This window comes from Filicampus tigris, chromosome 6 (genome assembly GCF_054856515.1).
Source record: "Filicampus tigris isolate MCC_2025a chromosome 6, RoL_Ftig_1.0, whole genome shotgun sequence".
Taxonomy (NCBI): Eukaryota; Metazoa; Chordata; class Actinopteri; order Syngnathiformes; family Syngnathidae; genus Filicampus; species Filicampus tigris.
Window position 1 is genome coordinate 17,866,835 of NC_141222.1, and position 26,168 is coordinate 17,893,002.

At 40.1% G+C, this 26,168-nt stretch overlaps 3 protein-coding genes across 9 annotated transcripts in view; 1 reads left to right on the top strand and 2 right to left on the bottom strand.

Moving 5' to 3' along the window:
- Positions 1-5,331, bottom strand: part of LOC147146049 (uncharacterized) — a 15,800-nt gene extending 10,469 nt beyond the window's left edge. For all 3 annotated transcript variants that reach the window (XM_086032483.1, XM_086032482.1, XM_086032480.1), the window contains exons 1-2: positions 5,022-5,331; positions 763-845 (exon numbers count right to left, since the gene is read on the bottom strand). In XM_086032483.1, coding sequence (XP_085888609.1) covers positions 763-845; positions 5,022-5,039 — 101 coding nt within the window. In that variant the 5' untranslated portion in view covers positions 5,040-5,331. The remainder of the gene's footprint in view (positions 1-762; positions 846-5,021) is intronic.
- Positions 5,332-5,842: 511 nt separating this feature from the next.
- On the bottom strand, positions 5,843-10,084 carry noazfp (nucleolar atypical zinc finger). Of its 4 annotated transcripts, none has more exons than XM_086032337.1 (10): positions 9,938-10,084; positions 9,498-9,636; positions 9,401-9,420; positions 9,265-9,335; positions 9,115-9,191; positions 7,719-7,845; positions 7,540-7,644; positions 7,401-7,447; positions 6,694-6,811; positions 5,843-6,602 (listed from the first exon to the last, which is right to left on the bottom strand). In XM_086032337.1, the coding sequence occupies exons 2-10, from the start codon at positions 9,615-9,617 to the stop codon at positions 6,364-6,366; spliced, it is 924 nt and encodes a 307-aa protein (XP_085888463.1). In that variant the 5' UTR covers positions 9,618-9,636; positions 9,938-10,084; the 3' UTR covers positions 5,843-6,363. The 4 variants fall into 4 exon arrangements, with proteins under 4 accessions (XP_085888463.1, XP_085888461.1, XP_085888462.1 ...); XM_086032335.1 differs by having other exon boundaries at positions 9,498-9,641; positions 9,938-10,073; XM_086032336.1 differs by having other exon boundaries at positions 9,498-9,641; positions 9,863-10,027.
- A 946-nt stretch (positions 10,085-11,030) lies between these two features.
- rnf150a (ring finger protein 150a) lies at positions 11,031-25,650 on the top strand. Of its 2 annotated transcripts, XM_086032333.1 has the most exons (8): positions 11,031-12,182; positions 18,222-18,346; positions 18,437-18,472; positions 20,792-20,863; positions 20,951-21,033; positions 21,102-21,198; positions 21,942-22,161; positions 23,009-25,650. In XM_086032333.1, exons 1-8 carry the CDS (start codon positions 11,723-11,725, stop codon positions 23,167-23,169), a joined length of 1,254 nt encoding a protein of 417 aa, XP_085888459.1. In that variant the 5' UTR covers positions 11,031-11,722; the 3' UTR covers positions 23,170-25,650. The 2 variants fall into 2 exon arrangements, with proteins under 2 accessions (XP_085888459.1, XP_085888458.1); XM_086032332.1 differs by having other exon boundaries at positions 11,032-12,182; positions 18,222-18,472.
- Positions 25,651-26,168: the final 518 nt, after the last annotated feature.

Here is a 26,168-nt window from a genome sequence, read left to right on the forward strand (position 1 = left end):
GTGGTGCAAATTTACATAAGAGCCGCTGAGTTTCTCTGCCAATGAGGTGATCAGCTAAGCTTGGTGAAGCTCCAGAGCCACTTTCAAGTGGTGGCTGCTGGACTCAAGTGAAGTCCCGCTATATCACAGTTTGTTGTTCGCGTCCCCACCAGCTTGGATTCTTAATAGTTGATGGGTTTTTACGGTATATGGATGGAGGTGCAGCATATTGATATTTAAGAGTAGAGCAAAAGAGGCAGAGAAGGTCCCCAACTAAGTTGTTGTAATAGTCGTTATAGCAGAGCAGAGAACATATACTTGTGAGTAATGGCTACATTGACACAAATTAGCATTATCTTCTGATAAACAGCATATACAGCACATGATAGCTAGGTGAAGTGAATGTGTAAAATGATTCTCAATTTGAGTATTTCATTGTGAAAAATGTGCAATTTTGGTAATGTGGGAATTAGTGGAATGTGAAAATTTGTTCTTAAAGTGGTGAAATTTGCACTGGGAAAGATGCGGAACTATTTTGTTGAACTGGAATTGGGTTTTTGTGTGAAAAATTTGGAATTTTGGAATAAGTCATTTTTAAATGTGGAAAACATTTGCTCGGGTGGCCTTAACTAAGTGAAAATACAAAAGCTGCAATTGGAATTTGAATCAATGGAGAAATGCGGAATGTCAAAAACTGGCAGAATGTTGTTTTTGCACAATAAGCCACTTGATTATGCTTGTTTGCATGGTAACCAAAGCAATCCTACATTGCTGTAGTCGTACCTTAGCACAAATACACAAAGCCACACCTGAGTTGTGCGTCTGTCCCTGCACAGGTGAGGGCAGAGCTGCAGCCGGCTGCCTGCCTGGAAACAACACGGACGGGTTAGTGCACATCCTCGAGTGTTCAGCGCGTCCACGCATCAGTGACACTGTAAATTTACTGCGTGATTGACACAGATAAAGTGCTTGGCATTCTTTCCCACACACAAACACAACTGATCCTGTTCTTTTCAAAATAATGCCTTGGCAAATAAAATCACACTCACTTTTGATTGACACCGTCAAAGAGCTATTTATTTAACCATGTTTACTATGGCGGGTTGCAGCTGTGAAGAATGACTAGTTGTTCTTGTTCCCAATGTTATGATAGTTATTTGGATACATGTGAGCCATCTTATTTATCTGATTTGCTTTTATCATACCAGCCCTCGCGGATCCTGAGGTCCTCTGGCGCCGGCCTTTTATTTATTCCAAGGGTGAGGACCAAAATGCATGGCGAGGCTGCATTCAGCCATTTTGGTCCTCACCTTTGGAATAGCCTGCCAGAGGATGTCAGGTCTGCAGAGACTGTTGATATTTTTAAGAGGAAGCTCAAGACACACCTTTTTAGTTTGGCTTTCAACAACTTTTAAATAATTTATCTTTTCTTTTGATTGAAGATAATTCTATGTTTTGCTTTGAATGTTTTAAAGCACTTTGAGTTGCATTTTTATGTATGAAAAGTGCTATATAAATAAAATGTGATTGATTGATTGATTGAAAATAAATGATAATGATTTAATAAACAATCACAAATATATGTGAGTATTATTTTCAATCTAAATGTTTTGGTCTGCCGTTTGTGTTCAAATCGATTAATAAATTGGTAGACATCTGCGGCGATTGTATTTGAAGGGCGGTTTGACCTAATTGCTGCTTAATCTTACAATGGGCCTACTTCCGAGTTTCAAAATGACTCCCTAAAGTTGACCAATAGAAGAAATGCAATCTGAACGTTTTTTTTGGGGGGGTTTTTTTTTGCATGTTTTCTTGCCTGGATCCCCACCAAATCTGTATTTTCAAGTGGACATATTTTGGGCCAGGCCAATATGGATTTTTTTTAAGGCGATGCCGATTTGGATATTTTGTATAGTAACGGATTAATCGGCTGATTAATTTAAATAATATATAATGAATACACTAGCTTCTTTTTTGGTCCATTAACACTTACAACACTAAAGATAAGAATTTCAGACTGAAGGTTTGACTGTTTTAAAATACTTTGTCCTTTACTATTTGTTTAACTTGATAACAGAAAGAAAAATCAGCAGAAAAATTTGATGACTTTTCAAAAAAATTTCGTTTGAAACTAAACAACCAAGCAAATCTTTTTTTAATGTGACAACACATTTGTGTGCTATGAAATATCATACGGTGTGCCGCAGAAAATAGTTTTACTACGAATAATGCATCTTTGTCATCTATGTCAGCAACATACAGCGTAGTGATGTCGGTCGGTCAAGAGCGGTGTCATAGGTGAATGACTGGAGCAATTTCTTGTCTTTTTTATGTCTTCTTTCTGTCAATGATTTATGTGACTGGTCAACATATGTGGTGGCGTCTAAGCAGAAGGGGGAATGAGGAATTTACAGGCAGTGAGCACACAAGATGGCGTGAGGGAGAGACCAATCAAGGCTGACCTGTTTTCTGAAGCTGAGCCGTGATTGGCCGTTACCTGAGCCCTGAGTAGTTGTGATGTCATTTTCAGTCGACAGAAATTACAAAATGGCCGCCCCCTGAGATGGCTAAAAACGGGTATATTTTGCTCCAATTCCACCTGGCATTTTACCTGAATGCCTAAAAAGGTGCATCCAAAGTAAATTTGAAGCTGTACTTGAACCTTTTGGAGTATCAGAATAGGTTTGGTCTCTTTTTGAAGATAACACTTTGTATTTTTCTCCTCAACTATCAGAATTGTTTTATGTGCTACTGGCACTGAATTATGGAAGTTTGAATACATAAAAGAAGGCGGATTTTATGTCCGCCTATTTTTTTTTTTTTTTTTTTCAAAAAATCTGTCTGGAAAATTATGTAGTAGCGTGGTGGACTAAAATAACAACAGGATTACAGCTCAAAGGCTCCTCCAATTCCATTTCAAATTTGATAATACGACAGAAAATTCGCATTTTACACAAGTTTTACTAAGGGGATGTCCAGGCGAACCAAAGGTGTGCCATTTGGGTGATCCAATTGCAACCATGTTCACATACGTAGGGGAAAAGGCTGCTATTGTGGAATGCTTCAACAATCATGAGTTCTAATGAAACGTAACACTTGGCGCTATCATATCCAGATTTAAAAAAAAAAAAAAACGCAAAAAAAATCAAAGAAGGTGACGGGATATGACGTGCGCTCTGACGCACGGCCTGGCGTCGCTGCCGGCGGCTTTGAAAGTGTGTTACGCCAGTCACGCACTGTGTTTTTTGGAAGAATTTCATTGGCCGTTGAATGCGTCATTCATCATCTTAGCAAGTTTGGTTGTGACTGCATACACAATTGACGAATCGTCGATATGCAGGTGTGGTACTATTTACGCACGTAATTTGCTCATTGGCTGTTGTTGAACTCCTGACACGGAAACATTTGTTTATTGGATCAAGTAAGCAATCAATCAAACATAGGGTCCAGCCTATGTTTTGAATTCTCGTGTGGCTAAATCGTCAAAGCTAATTCAATCTATGATGGAAAATATGTTCAAAATATGTGCATCAGATAGCAACATGTAACGGTTGGAGCAGCTAATAACGTGGCTTTATGGATGTCAGGCTTGTTGTGGACTAACTATATTACTGGAATACTTTTACTGGACCCTTGTCGATATGATAATTTCTGATGGATTGTGAAATTGTGTCTGACATTTGAGGCTGGAATGGTGAGTTCCATATTTTTTGTGTGTTAGCGATTGTTTTGACTTAAATGCTCGCCCAGCCTGCAGATATGTTTGGTATCATTCGAATCTGCGGAAACTCAGTTTTCTAAAGATATCTAACATGCACGGGAATGGTTCGAAGTTGTTCTGTGTATAGTGAGTGCCGCGGGCATGACGCGAAAACCCACCCGTGGGGCCGACGGAATTGCAACGGGTTTAACTCATATTCCACAAATGCAATATTAATCAGAATGCCGTGTTTGAACTAATGGGACTGCTGGGAACATATTCTTGAAAAAAATATGCTTGGGTTGATTTCTACTTTAAGGGGCACATAACATGCAAGGGGGACAATTATTATTATTAATCTACAGACAGAATTTACATTGATCCATATTTTTGATGATCTATTGCTACGGGATTGTACTATTCATGCAGCACAGCCGCTATCATTTTCAATGGCGCCTTGTACGACAACCGCTAGCAAGTACTGTATTACCATAGACAACATTTACATAGACTCTGCCTTGAGTCAAGCCGAAACATAACATTGGCGTCGCAGCCATACTGGATGTGGTAAAAAAAAAAAAATGGATATAAATGGCAGATTTTCTGGTGGTCACATCCGATATGGCAGACGTGCTAACCTATGCACGGAAAGGGCATTCCACTCAAGACGTGTCTATGTTTACATGTCTATACTTTTTGCAGCGGAAGCTGCGCGCTGATGATGCGCCAGTAAAAAAAATAATAATGATGTATACAGGAGCAAACCGCATTTTAGGTTTTCAGCAGGTGGACGATTTAAGTTCTTATGTTTTATTTATAAAATACGAGAAGAATGTATTTAAACATTCAGTATTTGCCAATAAAATATGTGCCAATTGGATCAAAAATGGAAACTGCGCTGTCTGCTACAGTTAATGAAAATCAGTTTGTCTCACGGTCATAAATATTATATTATTTATCACTGAGTAGCCTGACGAGCTGCAGTTTAGATCCAGAACACCCAAGTGTCAAGCCTCGGAGCTGACGACTAGATAAAGTGAAGTGGGCGAGGTCCCAAACAACACCCAGACGAAAGTGAAATTTTTAACTCATTCAGTACCAGACTTTTTCAGACCCTCTGTGAAATGGCATATGATGTTTATGTCATTGGGATAGAGTGAGTTAAGCGCTTTTGACTGAGTTTCCTGTTTCGGTTTCTAAAAAAGCCACAATTTTGCTGGGATTGAAATGTGAAATCCTGCCGAGCAGAGAACCTCGCGCAAGCGTGGTTCACACGGTTAACCGCCCCGTGGCCACGCAGCGATCGAAAAAGAATTGAGAGAACAACTTTAAACCATCTTACCGTTGCGCAAGTGATCATCCGGACCGGGACGAGTGTGCGCCCTGCTAGAGGGGCTGACCCGCGGAGTAGCAGTCTACGGTCATGCTGCGCCAGTAGACGACTACGGCACAGCGGAGCGACGATTCCTATCTTTCGCGCGTGCCTGCTCTGTCAGCAGATTGCAAAGTCACCGAAGCACACTGTACAGAGATCCCTCCTGAAATCAAGTTGTACACATTACACGTACAACAAGCTCAGTGTGGAGTGAGCGCCTCTGATTCGTCACCTGGGGAGGGAGGGACGGAGAGGGAAGGAGAGAGAGAGAGAGAGAGAGAGAGACAGAGAGAGTCTGCGTCTGCGGAGAATCGGTTGTGATGGCGTATGCTCTCTGCCACCAACATTCAAACTGCCAATGATTAACAAACTACCAGAGATGGGCATACTGCCTATGTGACGGACCGGTCCCCCTCTGGCGGACGCATATTTTGTAGGGGATAAACGGGAAACTTTAAAAAATAGTTGGACTAAGTATAGTCAGAAGCCCATTTTTTTGTTACGGTGATATGAAAAACATGTCATCTGTCACTTTCCATTATGATGGATGGCTTCCCCTGGCCACGCACACAAATAAATGCTAGCGGTAGTTTGTTGAAGTTTTTTTTTTTTTTTTTAAGTTTATTGGTAGTCAGCTAACGGAAACCTGTTTAAAATGATAGTCGGACCGGTGTACTGTACAGGCGATTACTATTTCATCCGGCCGGACAAAATTGTGTGATAAATGGACCGCACATTTTTAGTAAAATGCCCAGCTCTGCTAACTACATTTATGTGACTGAACAAAACACAGAAAGTGTACTTTATTTGGGCTACAAAAACGACAGGGAAAGTTGACTAGAACTGCTGAACTTTATTTGGGATTCATCAGAGGCACTTTAAATGGTGCAAGTCAATGTGCTGACTCCTGTCTAGCATGAGATTGGTTAATTCTGAACATTGCCAAATCACTTATGAGGGTGTGAACACTTCTGCAAATATTTCCCGTCAAAGATTTTTTTTTTTTTTTTTTTAGTATCACAAATTCCTGATGTTTGAACAGGGGTGTAAACTTTATTATGTATGTTTTTTTTGTTTGTTGTTATAGATGTGACTTTGCAGAAATAGATGTGACTTTGCAGAAATATTTGGTTTGCCAGCAAACACACTATTGGTTCATTTTCTGTGCTAATTTGTTTATTTAGGCCCCATCCTGTGCTTGCAAATCATGTGACATATTTGACAGTGAAGTCAATAAAAGATTGTTAAAATGGTTGGTAGGAGGAACAAAACCGCCACCTGACTTTCACCAAAACATTTTTGTTCCATTTCAGACTTTGGCTCCTGCGTCTAATTTAAGAGCGGACATTTCTTCTTCGGCCTCGTCGTCATCCTCCTCCTCTTCATCATCCTCCTCTTCCTCATAATCATCGTCGTCATCATCGTAGTTGTGTCCTCCACCTCCAGATGCGACGTTCTTCCAGTAGGCGTCGTAGCCAGACGCTCCATAGCCGTCGTCATCGTCGTCGTCGTCAGCACCAGCCTGCCGTCCGAATTTCAACGTGCGCGCTGCGTGGGGTAAACACACACATGCATGATGATGGTCATGTGACACATTCGCACTGTGAGAGGGCAGTTAGAGGCGTTTCCCGGGACTCACTGGACATGCTGAGGTCTTTCGTCTCTTGGGTCTCGTGGCCGCACTTGGGACACGGTGGCGCTTTCCCCTTCTCCTGCTTGAACACTTTGCTCTTGGCGTGGTCGTCACAGTAGCAGGACTGGGAGGATGACAGGACCTTTTAATGCCAACTCATAGGGGCCATGTTAGATTTCTTTTTAAATTTTTCTTTTTCAAAGCCAAACGTTGTTGGATGCACTGACTAGCATTAGCGGACTGTGTTAACTTCCAATGAGTGATACATGCCACCTCCGCGAAAGAGGCTACCTTAAATATGGGATTAAGTGAGTGGGCAGATTTTTGTTTTTATTTTTTAAAATGGACATATGGCCCCGGGCATTTGGAGTTGATGTTCAAAAATAAAAAAGGTTTAATGTTTATGTAAAATAGTTGATGCAAAATAATCTGTAAAAATAATGTATATTGTTAGTTGCAGCCCTAATGTCAACAAACATTACAAGACTTTCAAGGTGAATTGATCTGAAAATGCTCAGTGGAATGGATTACAAAAAAAAAATCTGAGCGGGCCATATGCCCAGTCTATAAAGAGGGTGTTAAATATGGAAGAATTATTCATCTATGGCACATTTTCACCAACGCAAGTCACAGCCATGTTATTAAGTCACCCTGCAAATGTTTGCAAGTGTAACCAAAATGTACAATATAATTTAGCAGAGCTGCATCCCCACCTTACAGCGCAGGCACGAGTGCTGGCCCAGTCTGTTGCAGGAAACGCCTACATTGAAACACAGGTTCGAAAAAAAATTTATAATTCAGGTTTCAATGCATACCTCTTTCAAAATATGAACCAGGTCAACAGTGACTCACATTTGTATGTTTCGGCTTGAAGGACTTGGCAGCTGGCCTGGTGCTCGAATTGATCATCCTCGCACAAGAAGTTTTGACAGAAGGAGCAGCAAAAAATACGCCCACCTGTTGGAGGAATGAGGGTGCCTGACTTGATGTAGATGATAATCAAGGGGGCGGGGTGGGGGGTTTGTCCTCACCGTGGTCCCACACGCCGCGTTCACACTCAATGCAGTCGGCTTCAGTCAGAGGACATATGCAGGCGTGAGTGCTCAGGCATTTCCTGCTGTGACACACCCAAGCTTCACAGAAGTCACACACTGCACCCTAGCGGCCACAAAGGTTATTTGCAGCATAAAACCAAGTCATTAGTACAGGCTACATACAGTACATACAGTACATACACATGGACTACTTCTCATAAATGTAAGACTTTTTTTTCATGTAAAATGCTCCAATTTCTCTCTAATCTTTTGTTGTAAAATTTGGATGAATCTCGTAACACGATTTTTTTTTTTCATGAAAAATCTATTTTTTTTCCTCAAGGTCTAGAGTAGACACTAGAGCTTATCATTACTACCTAGTGTCAGATACCCTGATGTTGCACAGGACAACGACTGGAAATCCTAATTTAGTGAATCTTAAAATAAGGGATGCACCGATACCAGTATTAGATCCGATACTGTACATCTGTACTCATGCTCGTAAACGTGCTGCGATACAATGACACCGATGCCACTTTACCAGCATGATATTCTTCCCTCACTGAATGTGCGGTGAGCAGTGTGGCAGATAGTGAAGGGTCCACATGTGCCTGTTTCAAACTGTTCATCGACACTCCTATGTTAGGTTTACTGTAAAATTAACACAAAATAAATAGAATTACACATTGTATATTTAATAAAACACATAGCTTCGTCTTACAAAAGTCAGCTATACCATAGACACCACGGGATGAGCTAATAAAATTAGCATCGATATCACGGTCCACTTTTAAATAAATTTTCTAACAAAATATGCAGCAACATATACAGAATAATTATTTAAATACTCACAGGCATATATTCTTTCTACTCCATGGTAAAAAAAAATTAGATTACTGCAACTTAGCGAAAAATTCTTATTTGTGTCTTTTCATCAAATCTACATAGCTGCATACTTGCCGGACACTGTCCTCTGAAAGCAGTGTAGACTTTTCCTGCCCTTCTTGTTGCCCAAATAAAGTTCAGATGTACTAGGCTGTTGAATTTCAATTTAATTTTTGTTAAAGTGTAATATTTGAGTGAAACTTAGGCCATGCTGAGTAAAAGGTAGTGTTTTTTAACAATATTTTATTAAAATAACACATTTTCGTCACAATTGCTGGATGGAGTGACACTGTCAAGTATCGGTACTCGGTATGGCAAATACTTCAATGTAAGTACACGTATGTTTCCTGAAAAAACAAGTTGTATTGGTACATCCCTACGTTAGGCATATTTTTTCCTAAATTGTACAGTCGCGGGGGACGTTCATGCTTTGGATGTTTGACAGTATGTAAAATAGCGATCAATAATTTAAGTATTGCAAGTGCTGCAACATTTTCTTTCAACTTACCACCATTCCCATCCCAGTGGTGTAGATCCCAGGGTGTTTGATGACACAGTCTGAAGTCTTCATACACTTGGTTTTGCCTTATACCAAAAAGAACACACCCCTTAGTATGCATCAAAAGAACAAAACTGTGAAATATTTTACCCAACTCACCGCATTGTGCGCATGTGGGAAGTTTCTGCACGGCGTTGCAAAAGTAACAGAACGCTCTGTTCTTTTGTTTTCTAGGAAGAGAAAACACGGTTAGCGTTTAGTCGATCTGAGCTGCATTGCTGATTGAAATGCTCACCTCTGACATTTATCACAATCCTACACAGCAGGGAGAAAGAAGGCGTTCATGGTTACGACACTTTAAATGGAGATAGTGAGCCACGCTGGCATCTCACCATGTTGACATTGCAAGGGTGTTTCGCCAAGTCCACAAGGTCCCGGTTGGCTCGGCTCTGTTTCTCTCGTTCCTTTCGATTCTCCGCCTTTTTCCGAGCGCCAGTCTTCTTTTTGGGCATTTTGATACCCAGTTGACAACTAACCTTGACACACACACGCGAAACATGAATCCATCGCTACTATAACCGACCCGCCAAATATAAGGGATAGAAGGGAATAGTTTAAAAAGCTCGCCAGGAAAATGTCAATTCAAAGTTTGAAGTGGTCTAGCAGCGAACGACATCGCTAGCTACTAACGTTACGAGAAATTGCATGCTTGGGAGAGATTCATTTACGACTATGACTTTCACATTTGGACGAGTACCTTGTCAAGTCTTTATTTTAATGGGTGTGTTGGTTACAGGCAGATTGAAATTACAAGACCAGAACGTTGTTTTACCTTTCCGAAAAGGATGCGTACGCAAAAGAATGAGCAAGTTCACTGTTCCGTTCAGAAAATGTAATCGTGCAGAAAACAGTACTATAGTGTCGTTAGTTCCTCCTTCGACGCGGAAGCCCAAAATACTTTTTTGTGTTTGTTTTACAGTTATACTGAACGTTAACAAACAAGCCCCAGGCCCAGGAGCTCGTCCAAAAAAATAAAATACAAATAACTAAAAAAAAAAAAGGATGAAAGGGAAGACCTAGGGGTTTCCATCGAGGTTATAGATGACTATTTTACATAAATACCATACAAAACATTTTCTTTTGTCGGAATAGAGAGATTGGGCAATTTAGGATATAACCAGTCATAGAAATCTTCAGAGAAGGTGTTAACAAATTAGCGTCGGATTTTCCATATTAAAAAAACAAACAAACAAAAAAAATCCAATGCATTACACATATTCTATTCTCATATTAAAAAAATAAATAAATGTAATCACTGTCAATATATACTCACTTATATTACGTAGCATAAAGTCGATAGTCATTACGTAGCAACATGCAACAGTTTATCATATTTTTTCAAACTCAATTTAAACATTTTAATTTTCCCTCACAGAGTGAAATTATCTATATATCTATCTATTCAGTGATTTCAATGTGCAGCACAGGCTTCCTCTATCTAATCAGCCACCATCCGAACCGCTTATTCTGCGAAGCAAAAGAATCACTGCCTGGGTAGTTCACTTTTATTTAACGTTTAAATTCAACACATTTGCATTTAATTTGCAAGAACTGTTTGTTGTAATTACCTTTTTATGTGCAATATTTCATTCATTCATTCATTCATTATCCATACCGCTTATCCTCACAAGGGTCGCGGGCGTGCTGGAGCCTATCCCAGCTGTCTTGGGGCAGTAGGCGGGGGACACCCTGAATTGGTTGCCAGCCAATCGCAGGGCACACAGAGACAAACATCCGCACTCACAATCATACCTAGGGGCAATTTAGAGAGTCCAATCAACTTACCATGCATGTTTTTGGAATGTGGGAGGAAACCGGGGTACCCGGAGGAAACCCACACAGGCACGGGGAGAACATGCAAACTCCACACAGGGAGGCCGGAGCCGGGATCGAACCCACGACCTCTGAACTGTGAGGCGGACTAGCTAACCAGTCGACCACCGTGCCGCCATCTGACATATTTATTTTATTTTTTTCATTCTCTATTAGTTCAGGGCAGTGTTAATGGTGTGTAAGGTTGCAGTAGTTTATTAAAACGTATTTTTAGAAATAAAACCTGTATTGTTTTTTATGAACTCACAGGCCTCGTACACCACTAAATTTTAATGTTGGTCATTACGGTGGTACTTGTAGGTGGGAGAAAACTTAACTACAGACTAGATATCACGTATTTTTTTTTTTTTTGGGATGGATTAATAACTTCCTCACTCCTAAATTCCATGACACTCGCAGTCTTTTTTTTTTTTTTTTTCCTGTTCACGCATCAGTCAAAAGCTTTTATTTTTAGTCAGGCAGTTCCACGTGCCTCTGTGCTTCAAAGCCACATTGGCCGCGCCTATGTCACGTGGTTGACTAGGGCTCGGCCAATCAGAGAGCGGCTGGCACTGCTTGTGAAAACCTCGCCCCTCCCCCTACCCCAACATCCCTCCGCCCGCCGCTCGCAGGTGGTAATGTGTAGTAGACTTTTCACAAGTGGATTAGCACCAGACGAGTGGTCGTACCCCGGACCCGTGTTTTGTGTTTGTTTTTATAAATTGATCTATTTCCGGGTTGCACCATGGCGCCGTCCATCACTCGCCTGTGCCGCAGTGTAGCTCTCTCGACGTGGCTTGTCTCCTCCCTGTGCTCCGTACACCTGTTGTGCTTGGACTTCACCGTGGCCGAGAAGGAGGAGTGGTACACGGCCTTCGTCAACATCACCTACCTGGATCCGCTCACCGCCAGGCCGCGGAGCGACAAGAGCGAGTGCGGCCGCTACGGCGAGCACTCGCCCAAGAAGGAAGCCCGGGGGCTGATATTGGCTCCGTCGCTGCCGCATGACCGACAGATGTGCGAGCCGGCTGCCCGCTTCCCGCCGGCGTCGCGCTCCGCCGCCGCCTGGGTGGCGCTGGTGGCCGCGGGGAACTGCACTTACCGCGAGAAGATCCGAAACGCGGCCGGCCACAACGCCTCGGCCGTGGTTGTGTACAATGTGGGCTCCAGTGGTACCAATGACACCATCACTATGCCCCACTCTGGTGAGACGAACACACACTCACACGCAGGCTTTTTTTCCCCCCCATGTTGCATCCTGCTACAGGTTTCAATGCAAATACAGTAACATAATACAACAGTAATCCATCGCATATTTATAGTTTGCCATTCTTTTTTTTCTTCCGTGAAACATATCTCCAGCTATCCGCTGAATAACTCGCATGTTCACGTTTTTTGGCGCTCTTTCTGAGACGTCAAAGTCTATATAAGAATTGATGTCAACCAAGTATGTTGAATTGATGCATCTAAGCTGAGAGGCTTTGCATTTCGGGGAGGAGCTCACTTTAGTCTGGGTTGTTGACATGTCACATTTGCATGTAAAGTGAACCCCCAAATAGTTTCGTACGGTTCAGCAGTCACAAATTTGCATCACCTAGCCTCAATTATTTGCTGAAAAACTCACGTTTTCTGTCTTTGTACTTATTTTGTGGTATTTTATTAGGCTATCTTCACACTGCAGGGCATTATACCCAATTCAATTTTTTTTGTTAAATCCAATATTTTTATGTACTCAACTCATTCACATTACAAAAATAAATGCAACTTCTAATATGAACGGAACGCATCCGTGATGTGCCATGAATGAGATATTGCTCGCACAAAAAACAACTTAAAAGTGGCACATTGTTTATAGACGTAAATATGGTCCACCATGAAAGGACTCATCTCATATCAATAGAGGCAGAAGCATATAGAAATATTTTGTGGAACTTTTTAATCTCATTTCATGGTGACGTCTACTGAAGATGGCGTCACATCATTGCCACACGTAATAAATGAACCGTCTGTGAAGCTGATTTACTGCTATCACCACAAATGTTAACATTATGCTTCAGGTTTCAAGTTGGATAAAAGTAAAGTATAATCTAAAAGAACAAAACTGTTCCTCAAAACTATTCTGCAGATTCACTGATGATTGTCAGTAGTCTCCCTCCCAAGCACTCAGCCTGCCCACGCGGACCACATATTTTTGCTTCCTTTTAAAAAAAAAAAATCTTCATAGTTTTGATTTTTTTTTGGGTGGGTGGGGCAGTTTTTTCCCCCAACTTCCCTCCATTTATTGTAGAAAACATATATCGATTATCAGTATTTTTTGAAGATTTCTTTTTATGGAGCGAGGGGGGGGATTAATCAAGGGGCCATTCAGAGTGTGGTTGCCAGTTGCCCATCCCTGTTTTAAAGAACCGAGGATGCGCGTGAAACTTCAAAGTGCCACCTAACGCCTGTTCATTTACAAATCATTTTGATGCACTTCCAGTTTTCCAGCTGTAAATATTCTCCCAGTCTGTTCCTAGTTTTCATAAAGGAGTGGCTGCCTGCTACCAGAATAAAAAACGGCACAATGCCTTCTGGCTTATTTGACTAATGGATCCATTTGGAAACATATGACTCCTTTTTGGCAACTTGTCAAAAAACTCTGATATTTATCGTGGCCGTCCATCATTTTTTCCAATTGAATCCTGGAATGGTTTCAGGAATGATGAACCTCCAGGAGTATTTAGTCATCCATGGCAATAAATCCTGAAGCATGGCAAGGTGGCACCAATCCAACAAAGTACACCTGCACCAAAGCACGTAACGATTCCAAGCTTTTTTTTCCCCCAGACCACAGCTTCCTTGAATCAAAGACGCGGGGTGATGAGTGGGGTGGGGGGGGGTGGGGGTGATGTCACCGCTGGCAGACAGACGAGGAAGGCGATGTAGAGCGCGGCAACCAGTGTTTCGGACCCGACGCGAGGCAGCCAAATAAAGAGCGGAACACTTTGTTTGCAGAGCCAACGCAGCTGTGCTGTTAAAAAAGGAAAAAAAAGAAAAAGCACTCGCACTTGTCTGGGTTTAACCCTTTCATATCACAACTGGATATTTACATCAGCGTTTCCCAGCTTTTACTGAGCAAAGGCACTTAAATTTACATGAATTTGTTTTCCTTTGACTTGCGAGTGCAGACTTGAGATACGCTAAGATACCCTCAACAGTAAGCAGCAATTTGGCAAAAAGTGAACAAGTCATTAAAAGCAGACTTCGAGCTGTCTAATGCCACCCAGGTGAAGTTCACTGTAAACAAATTAAAAATAAACCAAAAAAAGACACGCACGTGAATTTTTGAAACAACAAAATGTTGCCTTATGGAAAGTCTGCCTAGCTTAATGCTAACGACCAACGCAAAACACTTTTGTCATGCGAATGTTTAGCCTCAATGGTTATGGTTTTGAAAGCAACGCAAAGAGTGGAGAAACACATTTAGACAGATCACATTACAATATTCACCGCATATATTATTTATCTTCTCCCAAAAAACGGACTTACAGCATTTTATTGAGTCACTCACAGTTGTAGTAGCAGCAGATTCTTCCCTTTTCTGTCTGCATGACACTATTATACTGCACTACTTTGTGGTGGCTAAGTCGGGAACAGCACATTGAATTGTATTCCAGCATTAAGTCCCGATGCAACTGTTTAATTCTTTATGTTTTAAGACCACACCCCTTCAAGGCACACATAAACACAAATCTCAAATGCAATACACATACAGTAATTACTGAATGCTTTATAAAACCAGTTTATTTCTATACATTGTCTTTTTTATTAGGGCCTGACTGATCAACTGGCCGGCCTACTTTATCGGACGATTATTAGCTCTTTTAAAATCTGCAAAAATTGGCCGATTGTTATTTTTTTGGGGGGGACTGAGGGAGAATTTTTTTTTTTTTTCCCTTTTAAAAAATACCTTTAACACATTACAGCATAAGAAAAAGACAGAGGGATTCAAACTAGACCCCTAGCAAAAATCAGCAAAAAATTGTCAGTTTTTTGACGATTTTTTTTCTCCATTTTAAAATCAAACAAATACTGGAAGACAAAGTATTTTAAAACAGTGAAATGTTCTGCTTGTAATTATTTTTTGTTGTTGTTGGTTGCCGCTTACGATTATTGAAATAATCAATCTGTCAATTATTTCGGTGGTTAATCGGATAAAAAACATGTTTTAATTTCCATCTCCTTATTCAAAAACAGGACATTAGTTCAAATTGACAGTTGCAGAAAACCCACAAACAAATTAATTATAATTCATTTAATGGTTTGGTCCGTAACATGTCAGAATGATTGTTCCGAAGTAAAAGCAGATGTTTACAAATGTCTTATCTTGAAATTAAAGACAATCAGTCGGCTTTCTTGCAGGAATATGCATATAGGAAATATACAGTTGAGAGGCTGAAATTCAGAGAATTTGGACAATTTATATTAAGCAGAGTGTCTAAACCATTTATCGATTATCGAAAATAATTATTGATTAATTTGGTAATCATTTAATTGTCAATCATAAGCTGAAAGTGTAAAGGTTATTCATTATATATATTTTGGGGTTAATCGGTCGATGAAATGGTTATCGGAATTTTATTCTGCCAAATATCGGCATCATCTTTAAAAAAAAATCCCTATCTTCCGGCCCTAGTTTCAGACAGCATAGTACTATTTCTTAATCCAAAAACTGATTTGTTTGCTTTCATATCGGAATGGAGAAAGACTAAGCTGAAGAAATGCGTCCCGTGTAGCTCTCCTGAACATAAGGTTGATACTTCTGCAGTGTGTGTCTGTATGAGCTTTTATGTAATATTTTATTTGAACTCATTCTTGTTGTTTTTAGCTGCTGTATTTTTACATCTTACACAGGGACTACGGTGGAAAACTAGCTTCATAGCTAGAACTGGCGCATTTACAGAAATGTTGATTAATGTGCACTGTCCACGTTTAAAAATAAACAATAAACAAACAAACTGCTACTCATTAGGTGGTTGATTTTTCTCTGCACCAAGTTTACAGTGAAATCATAAATCTGTAGAACAAGTGGGCGGAAGTATCTCCACTGATTGACACACACACACACACACACACCCCCCCCCACACACACACACACACACAGATGCTGTCAGGGAGCTACTTAAGTTGATGTGCTTATTTGGCTGCATGGCAGCATCAACCATCTGTCATTGTCATCCCAAAGGTGACAGCTGGTCGCCTGAGCATACCGTGTTGTGCGTGAACACGGCGAGCATTATCTCCCTGTCCAAACAGCTCGTTTGTGTTATCTCTCGACAATGTAAGGAGAACACTGTTCATGTGTGCGCGTGTGCTTTGTTAGTACAAGAACCGGCCAAGCATGGCAACCCAATGTCTTTATTACTCTGCGTTTTAATACAGAGCAGCAGAAATGAGGCTTTTAATTGATTAGGTTTGACTCAGACACCACGGTTGGCTGACGTTTATGAGTTACATAAAGGGATTTATGCTGTTGGGCGGTGCAACAAGTGGTGCGACTGTTACCAGATGTGCACCGTTGGCGCTTGTATGACAGCGGGGATGCATGTTTGTTGTCTGAGAAGTTCCAGAAGACGTCACCCCTGGGAGTTGCCATGACTTCACTGAGGTTGCGCAGGGAATAGGATGTGCCGCCACGCTCTCGATGCAACTCCCTGAAAACACGTTATTCTCATATGGCGAAGGAACTGTCGAGGTTCCATGTGTCACAGGCTGTCCAGTGTGCGTCTTTAAAATCAGAGAAAAAAAACATTTTACAACATTAATGTGTTGAAAGAGCAAAATTTCCATTCACATTTTGAACTGTAATACAATTAGGGCTGCTACTAACGATTTTTATAATAATCGATCACGGTAATCGACAGATTAGAATCCAAGTGTAGCGAGAAAAAGGCAAACAGGAAGAGGGAACGGGAAGTTGTTTATAGAGCCGTACAGTGGATTTTTATAGATCGGAGTGAAGTGTTGGCTTAGTGACTAAGCCCGACCACAAATGGAATGTGATGGATGCCCTTAGCCATAATATTAGGGCCGGACCTTTTTTTTTTTTTTTCGTGGGGTGGCACAATGCTGATTATGATATTTGTCAGAATAAAATTCAATTCAACTTTATTTATTGAGCACTTTCAAACAACCTGCTGCATACAAAGTGCTGATCCTGACGTAGTGATTAGTCATACAATGACAAAGACAGTTAAAATAATAAATTAATAACAAAAAAAAAACGTAAACACAATAAAACACTAAACAATGCTGAGTCCAAAATGTGTTTTAAGGCAATTTTTTTTTTTTTTTTAAATGGTATCCTGACAACACAGAGCGGGACTGAAAGCAAGAAAAGCTAACAAAACGCACAAACACAAAAATACACAGAAGAATGAATTCAGTTGAAATAAAAATTCAGATAACCGATTAATTAGCCAATTATTTAAAAAAGAAACGTATTACCGATAAAATTACAAGTGGAACATTTGACCGTTTTACAATATTTTGTCCTATTGAACTTTTTATTCCCAATTTTTTTTTTTTTTGTGGGGGGGGTTGAATGTCATTATCTTTGTATTAAGCTCCAATGTGTTAATGTGTAAAAAAATAAATAAATAAATAAAAGACCTATAATACATCAAACATACACGATGAAACATGAAGGCGTTAGTCGCAACCAAGCTGCAGTAATATAAGTTGTTTTTCGCGGAGTATATATAATATATGCCTGTCGTTATTGCCATTTGCTCTGTCTGCATGTGTTGCTGCACTGTTTATGTTTAATATCAATTATAACTCCTGCAACATCAAGGCTGGTTCCGTGAGCCCATCTATGGCGTTTCGCATTGTGCATTAGCATTAAGCTTGCAGACTTTGTTAAGACAACGATATTTGGCGTTGTTTAAGACCGAACGTTTAATTCTTTGTTTTGTTTGTAATTAAAACTTCCACTGGGAGGGCCCAAAAAAAAAAAACTCAACTGGTACCAGTACTTTCACACTTTGTTCTGCCTGAAACTCACTCATATGGAAAATGTTTCAGTCCGCCCAAAAGTCAGCTGGAATGGGCTCCAGTTCAGAAAACGTTTGTACGGATCATTTTAGTTATTTGCGATATCGCTGAGGCTTCACTGCGTTATTTATTGTTGTATAAATGAAGTCGAATTGAGTTGTATGTACGTCCCTTTTTCTGACCCGCTGCCGTTTGTCTCATGTGTGCAGGTACAGGCGACATAGTGGCCATCATGATCCCGGAGCACAAAGGTCGGGAGATCATGGCGCTGCTGGAGCAGAACGTCGCCGTCACCATACACATCACTGTAGGGACGCGCAACCTGCAGAAGTATGTGAGCAGAACGTCGGTAGTGTTTGTCTCCATCTCCTTCATCATTCTCATGATAATCTCCCTCGCCTGGCTTGTCTTCTACTATATCCAGAGATTCCGCTATGCTAATGCCCGAGACCGCAACCAGGTATGGCTTGAGCTTTTTTTTTTATTTTAATTTTTTATTGTTATGTCACGCCAATATCTGTTTGAGGGTCGATCGCTCCGCTGTAAAATCTGGTCGCCGTCTTTCTATGTATCCATCTGGTGCCGGCTGCCGGGGAGAGGCCGGAATTAGCCTGACAGCTGGCCCCCGTAAAACCGGTGAACCATCAGCAAGAGCAAACGGCGGCTCGTTGTTACATCATCGCCGCCGCGTCTGTTATTGTAACGTCTGCGGGGGCGGCAGCCATTGTTTGCTTTTTAACAAAAGTATCAACAAGCGAGTGACGGCTGCAGCATCGCCATCTTTTCGTAATTTTTTTTTTTTCTTGTGCTAATTACAAGCGGCCTCATTTCAAATTTGACTTTACCCTTAGAGGAGGGATGAAAGGATGAATTGAATGAGTTTGTTCAACTTTTGCATTCTCATTTTCTTCACTTCAAACAAATTGGTCTGAAATAGTTATTCATTTTATACCCAAGACTTCAATATTCAGTGATGCTCTTAAATAATACAAACACGAGAATTAAGTGACAGGCCCTCTTCAAAAGTATTGGAACAGTGAGGCGAACTCCTTTATTGTTGCTGCAGACTGTAGATCAGAGGTGGGCAAAGTGTGGCCCGTGGGCCACATATGGTCCAGGCCATTCTTTAATCAGACCCGCATTTTATTACAAAGAGTAGATTTGTTGCATTAATGTCCTCCCCATGTTGTTTTAATTTATTAAAAAAAAACATTTTTATCATTAAATAATCAGTTAATTGACATAATATAAATTATACAATTGTAAATTAAGAAAGTTGAATGCACTATTTTACTTTTCTTTATAGTCACTGGTTAATTTTAATTCAATTAAATGTAATAAATACATAAAAAAATACATTGAATGATTATTTAATATGAAATACTCATAATTTTACATACACTTTTTTTAAACCTTTTTATATATATATATATATATATATATATATATATATATATATATATATATATATATATATATATATATATATATATATATATATATATATATATATATATATATATATATATCATGTGCAAATGGCTGGCTCCTCTCTGAAGATCATTTGGATTTGACATCAATGGACTAAAACAAGACATCCACAGTTCATCTTTTTTCCCCGGATAATCCCCGAAACCTGTATTATACACAAGACCTAAATAAATGTCACTATTTATAACAGAACACCAAATGTGTAGGTGAACAAAAGTATTGGAATAGACAGATTTAGGGCCATCATTTCTAAAGGTTAAACGGGAACCAAAGCTTTCTTTTTCTTTGCGAGAATGGATTGTATGCGCCATAACTTTCCAAAACACGGCACTCTGATCAATACTGTCTTAATGGGATGAGAAAAAACATGCAGTAATAATCCGATTTCAATTATCAATCACAGCAGTGGGCCATGTTGGGACTGATGAGGTGGAGAGACGTCAGCACCATAGCAACTTTTGCCCCAGCGGGCCAACTTCAAAAGAAATAACTAATGTCCGTGACGTGTTATTTGGTAGGATAGGTTGGCGAAGCTCAGCGAATTCCAAACTGCAAATATGCAGAGTTTGACTGTATTAATTTGACATTAGATTTAATACAATATAATTACATTTTAGACCACCCCCATTAGTGAAATCCTCATTGTAGAAATACCTTTAAAATACACCCTGACATCTTTTTTATAACATTTACGGCGCTCAAATGTTTTGAAGTCTTGGAACAGTCTTTTGAAATAATACACATAACAAACACACTGAACACTGAAAGAGAGCAGGAGCAATGGATAACATATAGAACAGTATACCAATTTCCTCTGGGTTGACAATAAACAAATCCTGTTTTTTCCAAACTAACTTATGATCTCACAATATAAATCAATAATCATGCCAAAAGATGTACATTAAAAACATCACTTTTTGTTGGCATAAAAAGCAGGATTGAAGGGGACTGACATTCAGTAATCTGGAGCAAAAGTTTGGGTGATATGAAATATTGTACTTTGTGTTTTCAATGCTCTTCTTTAGTCAAGTTTACAGTCAAGGGTGCTGCCCCCTCGAGGTCAACTGTGGTATTACACCCAAAATAAACTAGAGGCAGAAGAAAATAGGGTTATGAACTGTACCCCCCAAAAATCTGGTTTACTTTATTGTCGAGAGCTTTAGTGAAATGTCCATCCTACGAAGAGCAAGTGACCGGTGTCTATGAACTTATGTTGTTCCCCAAATATATTCGATTTTGAGGCGTCCCGGTGTCACGCTTAAGAGTGCGATCTGTTAACGACCCGCAGAGACGCCTGGGGGACGCTGCCAAAAAAGCCATCAGCAAGCTTCCAGTACGGACCATTAAGAAAGGAGACAAGGTATGCAGCTCTTAGGTGACATTATTTATTTGAACTCCATTACATCGACGTGATGGCTTTTTTTTTTTTTTTTTTTTTTCCCTCCAGGAGACCGAGCGCGACTTTGACAGCTGTGCCGTGTGCATCGAGCCCTACAAGCCGAATGATGTCGTCAGGGTGTTACCTTGCAGGTTTGCTTTTCTTTGCAAATGTGACGACAAACTGCGGTCTGTTCGTAATCCACCGTTTGTTTTGCCAGGCACGTGTTCCATAAGCACTGCGTGGACCCCTGGCTTTATGATCACCAGACGTGTCCCATGTGCAAAATGAATATACTCAAGGCCTTGGGAATCTCGGTAAGTTCTTCTCTACCTGCGGTTATGCTACCACGTGGGGTAATCCTCATGTCTCCAAATCATTGAAGAGAGCAAACCACTTTCAATACTTGAAAGTCACACTTTAGACTTACAAAAAAAAAAAAAATCAGTGTTGACAACTAACTTTTTTGACCCCTCTAGTGACTATTTCTCCAAAAAGGGACTTTTGTTCCCGATTGGAAACAGACAACAAGAAGTGGAAGCTTTTTCACATTGCCAACGATATTGTACCCATTTATATGTTGAAAAAGTGTGACTTATCAACATTTTCAATTTCACCTCTGGTATGAGCTTCCAAGATGCAAACATTTGGCTGAGGCCGCATTGCTTCACCGAATCATAAAGGCTGCAATTTAAAAATAAATAAATAAATATTTTTTTTTTTAAATCAGTTTCATTTCATTTGGTCGGTAGGTGAAACATGAAAAGTTGAAGTGATAAAGCCACATTTGTATTCATTATTTTTTAATTGTATTGAATACAACCTTGAACAAAATAATCGCTTATTAAATCGTTATCGCAATATTGAGGGGGGGGGAGTAGTAACGACACCGCCACGTAGATGTTAGGTTAGATAATTGAATAATGTCTTTGTTGTTTGCTTTTTCTATAAGCAAAGGGGAAAATCGATTCAAATTTGATTGTTCAGCATTTTTATTGAAATTAAATCAAAATATCTCACTGCCCTACTTAATAGTAGTCGATCTATGCGGTGTGTCCAGCTCAATGCGGACTGCTCCGACGAGTCGCCGCCAGACTATGAGATGACGCCGGGGGGTCCGTCCGCCAACCCAGCCATCAGCGGGGCCAGCGAAGTCACCGTCAGCGAGAGCTCCGTGGCTCTGGAGCTGGTCGAGAGGGCGACGGATTCGGTCCGCCTCAGTCCCACTCCCAACATGGCGTTGGCGCCGCAGGCGGAGGAGAACTACATCATTTCCAGCAGTAAGTCGGGTTTAGCCTGCTCTGTGGCAGTCTTGCCAAAACCTTTATGGAGATAAGAGTGTGGAGTTTGCATACTGTTGTATTTAACTTAGTTTTTATTTCTTTTAGTACAGTATTACTTTTAGTTTGTTTTTTGTTAAATATGGTGTACATTATTAGTCGAGTGCAAAAAAAAAAAAAAAAGGTTTTGTGGAATTAAATTGAAGTAAAATCCCCAAGCGACTGTTCAAACTTTTTTCTTCTCTATGGCCGTACAGCGGTACCAAAATAATTACATTTTAAACGAACCCCAAAAACCTCTGTATAATATTAATGGGCAAAGATTATTTATATTTTCACTATTATTGACAGTTTGTTAATTTTATAAATCTACAATGTCATTTCAGATAGTTTTCGTGTTTTGAAACCATTCTCATGATTTTATTTTGTTAACGGAAATGTTTTTTCAATTTTAGTTTCCGTTATTTCGTGATCTTGATACTAAATAAATCATTAAATAAATACAATGTACATTCAAATATAAAATAAAGCTGAATGAACAACCGAAATGAATATTATTTCTTTCAAATGGCACTCTGCAATTTAAAAATTGCATTCTGCTACATTGCAATGTCGATATGAATTTTATTTCCTGTTCAACTCTACAGTAAGATAAGGGATTACAGTTACGTAGATTTTGTAAATAGATTACATATCGTTACATGTAATTTGTCACTCACTATCTCTGAAAACAGAGGGATTTTGTCTTCCACCCATGTCTGTGCCAATTTCTCCACAACAGGAAAAAAAACTGAAAGCCAACTGTTACTCTCTGTCCCAAATTTCAAATGTGTTTCCCGTTCGTCAGGTGAGCACCAGCTGCCACTCAGCAGCGATTCCGACTCTTCACTCAACATGGTAAGCGGGCCACAAGTGGACAATGCTGGATCTGGAATCGGCGCGAGACTATTTAAAGGCGACAGTATTGAAGAAAAGGAGGATGAGCGAGACCGGAGCCCAAGCACATGACTTTGAGGACCGATGTTAGGAAAATGTAACACTCTGTCTCCATCTACTGGACAGCCTTGTCCCTGCGTCTGTGGTCACCATCCTTACCAGAGACGTCCCCCACACTTTAACCAGTGAAAGGTTTCCACATCCAAACTATTTGGCACACCCGCAGGGCACATGCTGGTTTGGTTTCAACATCCAAACGTCTCCTGATGAAAGGCTTCAACATCTTTCTCACTACCCCCACGGCGAACGTGGTAGTTTCAACACTCAAGACTTTTCCCAGTGAATGGGGTTAACAGCTACACTTTTCCCGCTGCTTTTGCGATGCTATGCCCTCAATACCCGCACTCTCGGCCCAACCACATGACGGGTAATGAGGGATACGCTCCGCTATCAGCACCCGCACTTTTCCCAATGAAAGGGTTTAACACCCACACTTTTCCAGCACAACGAGCAGTACGCTACGTCATCAGCACCCATACTTTTCATCACGCCCGTGGGAGAGACGGGTGTTTCAACGTCCACACTTAACTGGGTTAAAGTTTTGCAGTAGGGCTGCAACTAACGATTATTTTGATAATTGATTAGTCCAATGATTATTTTTTGCAATTAATTGACGAATCAGATCCAATTTTTCACTTCCATCCTTTTGTTAAAAACAGGACATTTCAAACTGCACAAAATGCACAAGCTTGAATTGATTATGATTTAGTGATTGATTTTAGAGATGCAACCATAGATCGACAAGTGATGATTATCAAATTAATTGATAAATATTTTGATAATCGATAATCATTTAGACCATGTTTACTTTAAAATTGTCCAACTCCTCTTAATTTCATTTTTTCAACAGTAATTATTCTCAGATTTCTGTAGTCCTCTATGAAAGCAGACGGAATATGTTTGTTTGTTTTTTCAATCAGACATTTTCAAATGTGGGCTTTTACTTAGGAAAACAATCAAGATTTTTGACAATTTTCTGACATGTGATGGACCAAACCAGGAACTGAATTAATAATAGCTTCCTGCACTGTCAGATTGATGACATGTCATGTTTTTTAATAACGGGATGGAAATTAAAACGTGTTTTTTTAAAACCAGATTCATCGACAAAATAATCGACAGATTATTAGTAGCAGCCCTAATTGATTTGGTCCCTAACATCAGAAAATAGACAAAAAAATGGATCATGGTTTTTCAAAGTAAAAGCAGATGTCTTATCTTTCATGGAGGACTCCAGAAGTCTGAGAATATTTACTTTGAAAGGCTGAAATTCAAAGCATTCCAACAATTTTAAGTTAAATAAGACTTTGCGCTTGATTAAAAAAAAAAAAACGTAATTTTATAATTCATTAGTTGTCGATTAATCGTTCCACCTCTTGTTTGCTGTAAAGACTAGCAATTGTTGCCTTTCCACTTACAGGACAAGAACAGACTCTTTCATCCACTATGAAGCTTTTAATGAAATCCAGAAAGAAGTTCTGTTCAGGATCACTGCCAGTTTTTTTTAATTTTTCATTTGAATTTACAGCCGTGGAGTTTTGGCTGTACCCTCCGTCTCGCCTTCGCATGCTGACTCATCCTCTCGTATGGACGATTGTCGTTTTTGCACAAGTGATGTCCACCCTGAGGTCATGAGACGAAACGCTGACCACACGACAGATGTGCCTCAGAAATACATTAAGTCCTTGCCGTGTGTCTCCGTCGTGGTCTTAAGGGAAATAGAAGCGGACCAATCACGGTGCGCCCTGCGTAACACTTGTTTACTGTTGCCAAGTAAAAAATGCTGCATCAATTAAGGACGTCGTAGCTGTCCAAATGTGTGTATTGATATTTAAAAATGTCCTTTCATATGGGTCAGATGTGTATATATCAACTGCAGAGTACCAGCCGTTTATTTTAAGAATATTTAGGATTAGTTGCAAAGGCCCTGTCAAAATTGCAATTGTCGACTCGCTGTATTCACACCAAATCTGCAGCAAGGTTTATCCTGGTAAAAATGCTGAATTGGAATTTTAAACAATGGTACTCCTCCAGTTGGGTATACAAATCGGCCCGCTGCTCTGAAAGGAAATCCGATATTTGCAAATGAAACATCTAATACCAGCTTTACCCAACATAGTCGTGTAGCCCCCCTTACACTGGCTGTTATTCCTGCCTGCGTAAATAAAGACGCCCGTGTCCTCGTTACCCGCTTGTCGTAAACCTGTTGCACTTTATCCCTCCAGTGAGCGTGAGACGACTGTAAAGCGATGGACTGAGAATGTTGAGGGCCGCGGATGCAGCATTGTATCAAGCACATGACTTGTGCTTGCTTGTGGTATTTGATGCCAATAGGGAAGCCGATGCTTTATATTGCACACTGTCCAGCAGAGAGAACATCATCGCTATTTTGTAATGTTAAATATTCTTGTGTATTATGAGCAAAATGTCCCTCGTTAACCTTGATGCACGTGTAAGCATTGTGTTGGAATAAATTCCAGGTTGTTTTTTTAAGATGTTTTTGTTTGTTTGTTTGTTTTGTCTCTGTTAGCAGAGTGGTACCACGCAGCAGTAGTATCGCTTCCGATCAACAGGATTGTTCCAGGATCAACAAACCGATATTGCTATACTACATAACCTGCCTCTCTGACAGTGTGGAAGAATTGAGAACTTTAATACATAGCAACGAACAACAACAAACAAATGCAATACAGTAGTAACACAAATTAACTATTTGAGAGCACATATGTTAACATGCACAGTGTAGGATAATCCACCGTGAGGTACAGTGGTAGACGGTGTCAAAGACGGACGGCCTTCGGTTTTGTGAACCCAATGTCGAGGTGGCGATCTTTGCAGAATTCATTTGTCTCTATTAGCGGGCGACGGCAGAGATGTGGTTAACCTTGTTGATATTGATACATGATTGTGTTGGAGTAAATCTTAGGATGTTTATTAGATGTTTTTTTTGTTTGCATATGACACAAACTGAGAGAATTTTTGATGGATCAATGGATCCTCTTGAGGAGTGT